Below are 12,230 nucleotides of genomic sequence, written 5' to 3' on the forward strand. Positions count from 1 at the left end.
TTCCCTACAGTTTTTAGTTCTGTTTCGGGATCTGTCAGTTTCATCTGAGATCTAGTTAGGAAGTACTCTTCAGTCACAGTGGATTTAGGCTCATCTGGACGTGGCTAATAAAAAAGTAAGAGGAATTTAGGTGTAAGGAATCACAAAATCCTCTATGAATTTCTCATATTCCTGTTTACCCCAGGTCTGCCGCTGTTTTCTTCCTGAGACCTGCCTGTGCCCCAGACTGGCTGAGTCTTGAGAGGGGCAGGGACGGGGCTGTGAGGGATCCTAGAACGTCAGGCCTTGAGCCAGTATAGGGCCGCACCCGCGTCTTTGCTCATCAGCCAGTACCTGCGGGCACCTCCGGCTTCGCAGCTCTGCCATCACCACGCGCTCCCCCCGGTCCTGACCCGACACACGGTGGGCCTGCCTGCAGGAAGAGTGGTCGCCTAAAGGCAGAGGCCTGGCTGGGCAAGGTGTGGGCCCCAAGGGGCCAGGAGGGGCCTTGGGGTGAGGATGGAGGAAGAATCTGGATGTGGGCCTGGCAGGAGACGGAGGCTGTGTCTGTCCCCCACAGCCCAGCACAGAGGACCAGGGTGGGACGGGAGGGCCCAATCCTGGGGCTTACGCTGAAGCCGCGCGCGCGTGCGTGCGCATGCCCGAGGTGTGGGCAAGGCTTGTGCGTTTGTTTACGGCTTCCTGTGGCACCGTGAGGGGGGCAGAGCTGACCCCACCCTGGCAGTGCCAGCACTGTCATTCTCCCCAGGGGGCAGGCAGTGACAGTCAGTGGCCAGGAGGCTGATCCTGTCAGCAATAGGGGTGGTGGTGCAAGGAGACTGCTGAGACGGACAGTTGGTGGCAGGTGGACAGACTGGAAGGTGGAGCCACCAGGACCTGTGGGGCTGACCCATGGGGGTGAGGACCCTAGGGTGTTGGCCTGAGCTGCTGGGTGGTAGATGGTGGTACATCTGCAGAGCCGGGAAGACAGGAACTTCCCAAGACAAGCTTTGTGGGTCTTGGCTGAGTTGGAGAGGCAGAGGCTGAATGTGTCACCTTGGGAGTCAGAGTGTCACAGAACCGGGTGAGGTGACCCAGAGGCGCATGTGGGTGGAGGAGGGCCCCCAGCTGAGGGGAGAAGGCAGAGGGCATGGAGGTGGGGGAGAAGTGAATGGTGGTGATGAAGGAGCCTCCAGCCTCTGCCCTGGTGGGATCTACCTTCTCTCCTCACCCAGGGTGCTGGCTGGGGAGGTCGCCAGGAGGTCCAGACCGGTGGGTGTCTCCTGCAGGGAGTGAGTGGCCATGACTTCGAGGCCAGGAAAGCCACGTGCAGGAGTGGCTAGGAGGGCACTCTGAGGGTGGCCAGCGGCGGAGGCCCGGGGAATGGGGGGTGGCGTGGGCCGTCCAAGCACGCCTGGATCCAGCCTGATGGCCTGGCAGTCCGGCTGGGGTTACCGGGGTCAGGTGACCGGGAGCAGGGGTCTGGAAGGATGGGGGCGGTTTAGATGGGAGCAAGCTCGGGGCCGGCCTTGCACTGCGCATTGATTAGTTGAGGCTCCGCCCCGGCTGGCAAGCCCCGCCCCACGCCTCCCGGCTCCTCCCCCAGGCTGCGGCTCTGGCCTGGGCAGTGCAGTGCGGGGCTGGACTCTGCGTGGCGGCCCGCGCGCCGCCCTCAGCCCCGGCGGAGACATGGACCCCTCGCGAGCCATCCAGCATGAGATCAGCTCCCTCAAAGGTGCGGGCCGGGGATGGGGACAGAGCCGGAGGGTGGGGAGTGTGGACCAGGCAGTGACCTCTGGCTGGGTGCAGCCCCCACAGGGCAGCGGTCGGGGTCTGCCGCCGTGGGGGCAGCTTTGTGGGTGGGGAGCCGGAGCCGCAGGAGACCCCATGTCCGTGTCCTGCCGGGACTCCACCTGGCGCGAGGTCCGCCTGGAGCTGGCCGGGGTGACTCCAGCCGCAGCCCCGCAGCCCTGCAGCCCTGCAACCCTGCAGCGAGTGTCGGGGGGCGGGGCGGGCTACTGCGGCGGCGGGGGCGGGGCGGAGGTGGGAGCCGGCCTCCGCCACCTCTCGGATCCGCACTTTCTCTCCTCCCGAACTCTGCCGAATCCCCGCCCCGCTTGTCGGCCTGCCCCCCAGCGTCGAAGGGGACAGGGCAGGGCCTTGGGGATCGATCACTGGCGGGGGAGGCGCCAGGCGGGCTGGCCCCGGGCAAGTCCACACTGCGGGTCTTTGTTCCGGAATTGGGGGGGGGGCGCTGGGGGCTGCCCAAGGACCCCGACTGGTTGCCCTGGAGATCCGCAGGGGCCTGCAGTGGGGTGGAGGAGGCCGCCCTGTTTGTCCGCCCCGGTCCTTCCTGTGCTGAATCAGCAACTGCGGCTGCGATTCCCGCAGGGTGGGGGCAGGGCAGAAAGGGGTGTTCTCCCAGCCCTGGGACCTGGGGGGCGCGGGGGTGGGGGGATGGGGTAGAGGGAGGCGTGCCGAGGACGGCACCGCGGGCCAGACCGGGAACGTCTAGTTCCAGGCTCCTGCCTGCTCCTCCCCTCAACCCCCGAGGGCGGGGCTGGTGGGAGGGAGGGGGATTCCCCTTCGTGCCCCGCCCCCCCCCCCTTTCTTCAGCGTCCCAAACTGCTGCCCTCTCCTGCGGGGATGGCGTGGGTTGTCACGGGGCTGAGGGGCTTGGCCAAAGACCCGTGCAAGTCTGTGCGGAAGGAGGAGAGACCTTAGGTCTGAGGGCCTTGGGTGTGGTTTGGAATCATTTTGGGAGGAGGCATGCTGTGGGGTCGGTTTGGTAGGAGGCTTGGGGGTTGAGGGGTTAGGTCGGGGAATCAAACCAGGGAAATGTGCGGTGGACGTATGGGGTGGTTAGAAGGGAGAGGAGGTCAGAGTGGGGCTGTGGGGTGGGCAGGGGAGTGCACGGGAGATAGGGGTGGGGCAGGGGGAGCGCAGGAGGTCCGGGGGAAGGCTGAGGGTCAGGCCAGGAGTGGGTCTTCCGTGGGCACAGGACCGGGCCGGGCCACTGGCCTGAAACCACAGCTGGTGTTGGTTCCCGAAGCCACAGCCGTGGTGCCCGGCAGGGTCCGCAGGCGCCGCTAGTCTGAGGGGGCGTGGCCGTTGCCCACTCCAGCGCCTGCTGGGCGTCCTCCCCGAGCCGGCGCCCCGCCCTCCCCGGCCGGTGTCCCGCGGGGATGGTCCCCTTCCCGCCGGCGGAGGGAGAGCGGCGCCGCAGAGCTGGCGGGCCGGGCTGTGGGAACAGTTGGCTGTGCCTGCAGTTTCCTCTGCCACAACTCGTGTGTGTGTGTGTGTGTGTGTGTGTGTGTGTGTGTGTGTGTGTGTGTTGGGAGCCGGCTCTGCACTGCCATGGCAACGGCCTCATAAACCCGCCCCCACGCGCAGCCTGTTGGCCGCCTGCCCGCCCGAGCCTCCCACCTCGGGATCCCCCCCCTTCCGCCCTATTTATAAACAGTTCCCGAGTTAGCAGTGCTGGGAATGGGTGTGTCCGCTTGGGGGAGGGGAGAAAGCGCGGGTGCAGGTGTGAGTGGTGCAGCACCAAGTGGGAGAGCGGGGTATTGGGTGGAATAGGGAGGCGCGGGATGTCCGTGGTTGGAGCCTCAGCTCTGAGGGCCTAGGGGTGACTGCTGGGCGTGGCCGGGCCAGGCTGCAGGGTGTTCACGTGGAGCACACAGCCCCTTCCCCCCGCCCCCGCTGCTGATCCCCATTTCACTGGGGGCCCCCGACCCTCTTCTAGCCTGGTGCTACTCTCCCCTCATCTGTCCAGCTGGCTCAAAGGAGGCAATCAGGCTGCCCAGGGTGGGGTGTCTCCTGGCGGCAGGGGCTCTGGGCCGCAGGTGGCTTTGGGTCCCTGTGGCAGCTGAGAGCTTCTGGCCTCCAACAGCTGGCCTGGGGCGGTGGTGGATGGAGGCCACTCAGAACCCCTACCCTGTGCCCTGCGCACAGTGCTTGGACTCTCAGCCGACTCCCTGTTCCTGGCCCACCCTTGATCTGGCCTGGCATGGCAAGTGTTAAAGAGGGTGGCCGCTGTCTGGGTCTGACATTTGGAGGTGGGGGCTCTGTCCCTTTGCCTGCTTGATGGACAGCAGCCAGTGGTGCCTACAGCCTGTCCATGTGCTGCAGCAGCTGCCCCTGCCATTCGCCTCAGACCTCTGCCCCCGCAAGACCGCAGCTCTTCCCTCAGCCCTTGAGCCCCCGCAAGACCGCAGCTCTTCCCTCAGCCCTTGAGCCCCGCAAGACCGCAGCTCTTCCCTCAGCCCTTGAGCCCCGCAAGACCGCAGCTCTTCCCTCAGCCCTTGAGCCCCGCAAGACCGCAGCTCTTCCCTCAGCCCTTGAGCCCCGCAAGACCGCAGCTCTTCCCTCAGCCCTTGAGCCCCGCAAGACCGCAGCTCTTCCCTCAGCCCTTGAGCCCCGCAAGACCGCAGCTCTTCCCTCAGCCCTTGAGCCCCGCAAGACCGCAGCTCTTCCCTCAGCCCTTGAGCCCCGCAAGACCGCAGCTCTTCCCTCAGCCCTTGAGCCCCGCAAGACCGCAGCTCTTCCCTCAGCCCTTGAGCCCCGCAAGACCGCAGCTCTTCCCTCAGCCCTTGAGCCCCGCAAGACCGCAGCTCTTCCCTCAGCCCTTGAGCCCCGCAAGACCGCAGCTCTTCCCTCAGCCCTTGAGCCCCGCAAGACCGCAGCTCTTCCCTCAGCCCTTGAGCCCCGCAAGACCGCAGCTCTTCCCTCAGCCCTTGAGCCCCGCAAGACCGCAGCTCTTCCCTCAGCCCTTGAGCCCCGCAAGACCGCAGCTCTTCCCTCAGCCCTTGAGCCCCGCAAGACCGCAGCTCTTCCCTCAGCCCTTGAGCCCCGCAAGACCGCAGCTCTTCCCTCAGCCCTTGAGCCCCGCAAGACCGCAGCTCTTCCCTCAGCCCTTGAGCCCCGCAAGACCGCAGCTCTTCCCTCAGCCCTTGAGCCCCGCAAGACCGCAGCTCTTCCCTCAGCCCTTGAGCCCCGCAAGACCGCAGCTCTTCCCTCAGCCCTTGAGCCCCGCAAGACCGCAGCTCTTCCCTCAGCCCTTGAGCCCCGCAAGACCGCAGCTCTTCCCTCAGCCCTTGAGCCCCGCAAGACCGCAGCTCTTCCCTCAGCCCTTGAGCCCCGCAAGACCGCAGCTCTTCCCTCAGCCCTTGAGCCCCGCAAGACCGCAGCTCTTCCCTCAGCCCTTGAGCCCCGCAAGACCGCAGCTCTTCCCTCAGCCCTTGAGCCCCGCAAGACCGCAGCTCTTCCCTCAGCCCTTGAGCCCCGCAAGACCGCAGCTCTTCCCTCAGCCCTTGAGCCCCGCAAGACCGCAGCTCTTCCCTCAGCCCTTGAGCCCCGCAAGACCGCAGCTCTTCCCTCAGCCCTTGAGCCCCGCAAGACCGCAGCTCTTCCCTCAGCCCTTGAGCCCCGCAAGACCGCAGCTCTTCCCTCAGCCCTTGAGCCCCGCAAGACCGCAGCTCTTCCCTCAGCCCTTGAGCCCCGCAAGACCGCAGCTCTTCCCTCAGCCCTTGAGCCCCGCAAGACCGCAGCTCTTCCCTCAGCCCTTGAGCCCCGCAAGACCGCAGCTCTTCCCTCAGCCCTTGAGCCCCGCAAGACCGCAGCTCTTCCCTCAGCCCTTGAGCCCCGCAAGACCGCAGCTCTTCCCTCAGCCCTTGAGCCCCCCAAGACCGCAGCTCTTCCCTCAGCCCTTGAGCCCCCCAAGACCGCAGCTCCTCTCCCTTAGACCTAGAGGAGCCCCTGCCCAGACGGCCCGGCCCTCCTCTTCAGGTCCTTGTGAATCCCTGAGGCTCTGAGACCACAACCCTGAGTTCGCTCCCGCTTCCCTTCTGCCAGCCTTTTAGATTCTGTGTCCACAGCCACTCCCGTCCACCCTCCCCCTAATCTTAGGAACCCTGAAGGAAGTGTTTAGAAACTGATGTAATTTCTGACGTGGAGCCGCGGGCCTGGGAGGGGAGGGGGCCTGCCTTGGGGATGGCCGCTGCCGCGAGGTGCCCCCCACTCTGCGAGGGGCCCTGTTAACGGAGGGTGGGAGGGGCCGCCCTTGCTGCTGAGTCAGAGGGGGCCGGCTTGGGCGTCCTGAAGGGCGGGCAGGCGGGAGGCTCGCGCAAGCGGTGGGCAGGCCGCAGTGCCGGCAGGAATCGCACGGAGCCAGAGAGCCAGGCGCCGCGAGCCACAAGCCCGGAGCCCGCGCCCTCGAGCTCAGCGCCACGGCCTGCCTACCCTTCGGCCCCGGTTGCACCTTGTGCCGAGGGCGTCTCCTGGACCTCCTCCCTGTGCCCCGCCCGCCGCCCTTGACTCGCCAGCGCCCTCGACTCAACGGCTCAGGCAGCCATGGTGGCCGGCATGCTCATGCCGCTGGACCAGCTGCGGACCATTTACGAGGTGCTCTTCCGCGAGGGTGTGATGGTGGCCAAGAAGGACCGGCGGCCCCGCAGCCTGCATCCCCACGTGCCCGGTGTCACCAACCTGCAGGTCATGCGCGCCATGGCCTCCCTGCGGGCGCGGGGCCTGGTGCGGGAGACCTTCGCCTGGCGCCACTTTTACTGGTATCTCACCAACGAGGGCATTGCCCACCTGCGCCAGTACCTGCACCTGCCGCCGGAAATCGTGCCCGCCTCTTTGCAGCGGGTGCGCCGCCCTGTCGCCATGGTGATGCCTGCCCGCCGCACCCCCCACGTGCAGGCCGTGCAGGGTCCCCTGGGCTGCCCGCCCAAGTGGGGGCCGCTGCCAGCCGAGGACCCTACCCGTGAGGAGCGGTGGGTCTACCGCCGGAAGGAGCCTGAGGAGGGGGCACCTGAGCCCCCTGTGGTGCCCGCCACCACCCCAGGGACCCTGGCGAGGCCTGGCCCGGAGCCTGCCCCAGCCGCAGGTAGCTGTGTCCTGGCCCCAGGGTGGGGGATGGGAGGGGGTGCTGGGGCCTGGGCCTGGTGGGCTGGAGTGGGCAGCCAGTGTGCAAAAGCTTTGCTCCCGCCAGCAGGGGGCACTGTTTCTGCCTGCGCGCTCTGGTCAGTGGACCCACAGGGCTCCTCCTCCTGGCTTGAGGACCTTGGGGTGGGTAGGCCAAGGAGGAGCCGGTGGGTTACTGCCAGCCCATCCCCAGGCACACCCCGGAGCTAGGGGTGGGGCTTGTGGTTCTTGGACTGGCAGGACCAGCTGTTAACACAGCCCTGGCCGGCACCCTCGGTCCTCTCCCCAGCATTGCCCTTGTACTGTGCCCTGCTCCCCCCTCGCCCCCCCACCTGGCGACTTGTCCGCCCTGAGGCCCTCTCTGCAGGAGGTGGGGGCATGCAGAGGAGGTGCTGGGATGGGACAGCGGTGTAGCTTCTCTCCAACAGTGTGGGTGACTACCTGACCTTTCTGAGCCTTGAGTTTGTCCAGTTGGGGTGACACCTGCCCCCATGGTTGTGTGGCACAGATGTGATACTGTGACTGGCTGTTTGGTCGGCTTGGGGTTGGTGATGGCCTAGCGGGCAGCCCTGGGTTGGGGCGAGGAGCAGACCTAGGTAGGAACACCTGCCGCTGGGCCTGAGGCCAAGGCACGGCGGGTGCAGGGCCCAGCCTGGGGGTTTGGGCAGATCCTTCCCAGTGGGAGCCAGGTCTCAGAGGATGGAACAGGTCCTCTTGTCCCAGAGGTGGCCAGCAAGCCCTTGCTGTGTCCCTGCTCTGTGGCAGCCCTCTGTCCCTAAGCACCTGTGCTGCAGGACCCAGATGGGCAGAGGGTCCCGTGCAGCTCGAGGCTCACACATGTGCATCTGGAGCTCATTGGCCGTGGCGTTGAGGTGGGGCAGCCCGCACCTGCTTCCAACTCTGTGTCTCACTACCTGGGGAGGAACTTGGTTTCTGAGGGGTGGGCAGGGGGCCTGGGGTGAGGCTAGCAGGGTGGGTAGGAGTTTGCCAGGTAAATGAACGTGGTCTGGGGACCCAGGCGCAGGCCCAGGTGCTGAGCGGAAGCGCCGGCCCCGGCCTGGTCTGGGTTGGACCCGCAAACTCGGGCCTAGGTGTGGGAGCCCATCTGGGAAGACCAGTGAGGCTGTGGGCAGAGGGGCAGCCTTGGGCTCACCACGCGGCCTCTCCAGCTCCTGTCAGTGGGGTGACAGTGACACCCACAAAGAGTCAGTAGTGCTTCGCTGGGCGCTTGGTCAGCTGTGACCAAGCACCCGGTGGCCGGCTCTCGGCCTGAGGCTTCTCCCCCAACCTTCGCCCCGCTGCTGCCCCTACCCTGCTCAGTGGCTGGTGGACACGCCTTCCCCCCCTTCTTGGGTCGGGGGTGTGGTGAGCGCAAGCCCCTCCCTCCCCTTCGCTCCTTCCTTCCTTGTCTGTGGCCTGGCTGGGCTGGGCAGGGTGGCTGGGCGGGCAGTTGGCCGTGGGCCAGGAGGGGGGACTGGGTGTGGCTGCAGTGGGCAGAGCGGGGGTGGGGGGTGGGACCCCGCAGCCCTGATGGAGGTGACTCAGTCTTCCCTTCCCGGCCGCAGTCGCCGGTGGCAGCTCAGAGTTTCCAACAGGAAATGAGCTCCAGTTCCAGGATGAGTCAGGGCCGGCGGGTGTGGGCTTCCCTTCCCCTTGGTCCCTCAGGCCTAGCACGGGATCTGAGTGCCACTCTGGGTACAGGAGGACGCCTAGGGCGCCTTGGATGCTGGGTGTGGCACAGGCTACATCCTGGTCTGCAGGGGTTGTGACGCTCCACACTCTGCCTAGGAAGGTTCTGATAACATTTAGAACCATCGACTTCCCAGAGTTTTAAAAATTATCAGGTGATGAGCCACACAGCCGCCTCCTTCCTTACAGCCTCGCCCCCCAGTCAGCTTGCAGAAGGACCAGGTCAACAGCCCCTGGGGCCAGCCGCCCTGCTCACCAGAGTGGCCTTGGTCAGGTGGGCTGCCTGTGCACGTCCAGCCCCGGCTGGGGAGTGACGGACACTGCAGGGCAGTCAGCTGTGCCTGCCGCGCCACGGTCCCCACCGTGAGGCCACCCGCCCACCTGTGCCCTGCTGGTCTGCTCCTCCGAGTGGGAAGGTGTCCACTCGCTTGTTCAGCCACTTATCAGCCAGACCTGGGCGGGAGCCCCCAGCGTCTGGGGATGGGCTGGATGCAGAGCTAGCAGGGGGGGCCCCTGTGTGGAGTGATGAGGACCACGCTTGTGGCCAAGAGCCGCCTGGCAGGAGGAGGGACAGAGGGAGGCCAGGTGGCGGGAGGGCGAGGTATTTGGGGTTGCTTTGTGTGATAGAAAACTCGTGGAATGGGTTTTTATATATGAATTTCATTTATGTTTCAAGTGGTAATGCTCGGCGTGGCTTAAAATTCAGAGCGAACTGAAACTTCTGTAGAGAAGAGGTACCGTCTGAACGCCCTCAGCACCTGTGCTCCGACGGCGTCTTACACGGCAGACGCAGGTGGTCTTTGGGGTCTTGCTTCTTCTGACCCCGCTGTGCACCTGGCTTTCCCACGCGGCTTGTCCCCCATGCAGGGGACACAGAGTCAGCACACAGAGCTGCCGTGCTCCTTTTCACGGCGCGTGGCGCCCCAGCCAGCCTTCCGTGAGTCTCCAGCTTAGTGTCTGGGCTGTCTTCGGAGAAATCTGCAGGTTTTCTAAGCAGGGTACGGCAGGATTAGATTTGTCTTTTACTGGGTCCTGCGGCGGCTGGGCAGGCCAGCGCCCGGGGAGGGAGGAGTGCAGAGGCTGGGACTCAGTGAAGAGATGTCACCTTTGTCAGGGCTGGAGGCTGCGGTGGCTGTGCCTGAGCTGGTCGTGGGGGATATGGCAGGGAGGGGTCCAGGAGGGGCCGGGGAGGCGCAGGCTGGTGGGGCCTGTGCAGCAAGGGGGAGGCTGCGGGGTGGGCCGGGGTGGGGACCGGTGGCCCCTCCGGCCCCGCCTGAGGGCTCAGGGGCTGCAGGCAGGCTGGTCCGACCTGTTGATCCGCTGAGCTTCGGCTCTGCTGGCCTTGCTGACTAAGGGGTGGCCGTGAGGAGGAGCCACGGCTCCCAGGGCTCCAGCGAGCCTGCCCTCCGCCTCCCATCCTTTCCCTCCTTCCTGCCTTCCCTTCCTTTCCTCTCTGCCGGCTCTTGGAGCAGCCTGGCCCGTGGTCGGCAGCCATGGACAGGTTCAGCATGGAGGAGCTGATTCAGCTGGGCCAAGGTAGGGCAGGGCTGGGTGGAGGCTGCAGGCATTTGGGAGGGAGGGATCCAGGCCTCGGCCCTCCAGCCTGTGGCCGGGGCCCTGGAGGGGCAGGACTCGGGACTCGGGGATGAGCACGGCTCCCTCTCAGAGGTGCCCGGGGGTGTGTGGTGTGGGATGCAGGCTCCGGGAGCTGCAGGCCCTGCCCCAGGTCCCTGGGGGGGCGGGGGGTGCTGCCCGCCACCCTCGAGGGAGGGACACCCTCGCCTCTGGGAGCGGTTCTCCCCCGGCTGTTGACTCCTCTGAGGAGCCCAGTCCCAGCCTCCAGAGCTGGCTGCTGCAGGCCAGTTTCCTTCAGAAGTGAGTTTCTGAAGCACGGGGTTGATGGGCAGGAGGCTTGGGTGGCCTGGCCCTCCAGCCCTTCACCCCTCCGGCCCTCTCCTTGCCCCTGGCCTCCCCATGTGGACCAGGGGGCCTCTACCCCGGCGGCCAGAGGCCAAGTGTGCTTTGCTGTGCTTTGCTACAGGCTGACCACGCACTCCAGGCAGACCGCCGGGGCTGACATCACAGCCTTGTGTGACCAAGGGTGAGCCCCTCACCCTTTCTGTGCCTCGGTTTCCTCATCTGTACGATGCAGTAATACACGGGGCTTACTCCGTAGCTTCCTCTGAGGATTGGAATAGAATGGTGCTGGACACAGGGAAAGCGCTACAAAATGGGGTACCAACCCAGTGCTCTGTCTGCTCGGGCCTGAGGGGTCCAGGCTGCTGGGAGGAGAGGGGAAGGACCGTGACCCCCACGTCCTGTTTCCTGAGCACACTGAGGCCTGGGTCAGTCCAGGATGTGATGTGGGCCGGTACCTCGGCCCCAAGCGATCTGCAGGCCCGCCGCTGCTGGGGTCTGGGTGGGGTCAGCGTAGACACTGGGACTGTCCTGGGGTGGGGAGGCGCGGCCCGAGCTGGGGTGCGGGCGCTCATGTGGCCCAGCACGATTTGACCTGAGATCAAAGGTGACAAGATGTCACCTTGGGGAGGCCGTCCCGTCCCTCTGGGCCAGGTGTTGCGTCCTGTGACTTGTGCAGGAGGGTGGGGGGAGCCCTTGCCTGTGTGGCCTTTCCGAGTGCTCCCCCACTGCTGTCCCTACCCCACGAGGCCGGCAGGGCGGGTCTGTGCCCCATTCAAGGGGGACGTGAGCCCCCGAGGCCCACATGCCGGTGGCTCGGCCTGTTCCAGGAGGCTTCTTATTATTAGAATCACCCGTGGGAGCCTGGGGGGAGCGTCGGGTGGTGGGGTGGCGCCGCCCAGTCAGCCTGGGCTCCAGCGAGGCTCTGGGCCCAGGTGCCCTCGCTCTGCACGTCATGTTCTAAGTCTGGACACATGACGGGCCTCGCTGGGCCTCCTTGGATATTTATATCCCCCAGGCCCCCTGCCCACCCCTCCCCTCCCCCACGGACACAGGCACTGCTGCTCTCAGCGGCACCACCGCCACTGCTGGGCTCACTGCTCCCTCCGAGGGGCCTGTGACCCTCCCCACACCCCGCACCCACTCCCTGTCGGACCCGTGGGCTCCCGCCACTGTCCCCAATGAAGATTGTGCCGGGTAGGTAGGGCAGCCTTCGAAAGCCCGGCTGGGGCCGCGGGTGGGAGGCTCTGTCCTTACCTCTGTGCACGGTCTGCTCTCCAGGCCGGCACCTGGGCCCCTCCCCCGCACCCTGTCTGTTGTTCTGTGGGGGGTAGGGGCGTGTGTCGGGGCTCTGGCCACTTGTCTTTGAGGGTGGTTGGGTCAGCTGCCAGCCTGGGAGGCCAGCGAGGGCTGGGGTGCTGGCAGCTGTCACCAGAGGGTACCCTTGTTGGCAGAGTGGGGTGCTCGGGCACCACGATCGCCCTCCTGGTGGGGGTGGGGGCAGGACTGTGCTGAGGCCGCCCAGGGCCCAGGCTGTGGTGGGGGCTGCCGCTCGGCCTGGCTTCCCCGTAGGCCCCTCCTCCTGGCGGGTGTGGCCGAGGGTGGACAGGGGTTAAGGCTCCCGCTAACCTTGAGCGTGACAGCGTGATAGCTGCGCTGGGACAGCTGAGCCGGCGCCGCCGTGGGAGGGTGGGGAGCGCGGAGCGGCCGGGAGGGGG

The 12,230-nt window shown here is 66.4% G+C and overlaps 1 protein-coding gene across 1 annotated transcript in view; it reads left to right on the top strand.

The window, feature by feature from the left end:
• Nucleotides 1-6,330: 6,330 nt before the first annotated feature.
• The window catches only part of PLEC (plectin), a 35,139-nt gene continuing 29,239 nt past the window's right edge, over nt 6,331-12,230 (top strand). Inside the window, exon 1 of the mRNA XM_007464609.1 lies at nt 6,331-6,868. Within this exon, the coding sequence (XP_007464671.1) occupies nt 6,331-6,868 (538 nt within the window). The remainder of the gene's footprint in view (nt 6,869-12,230) is intronic.

The sequence above is a fragment of the Lipotes vexillifer genome, unplaced genomic scaffold (assembly GCF_000442215.2).
Source record: "Lipotes vexillifer unplaced genomic scaffold, Lipotes_vexillifer_v1.1 scaffold394, whole genome shotgun sequence".
NCBI lineage: Eukaryota > Metazoa > Chordata > Mammalia > Artiodactyla > Lipotidae > Lipotes > Lipotes vexillifer.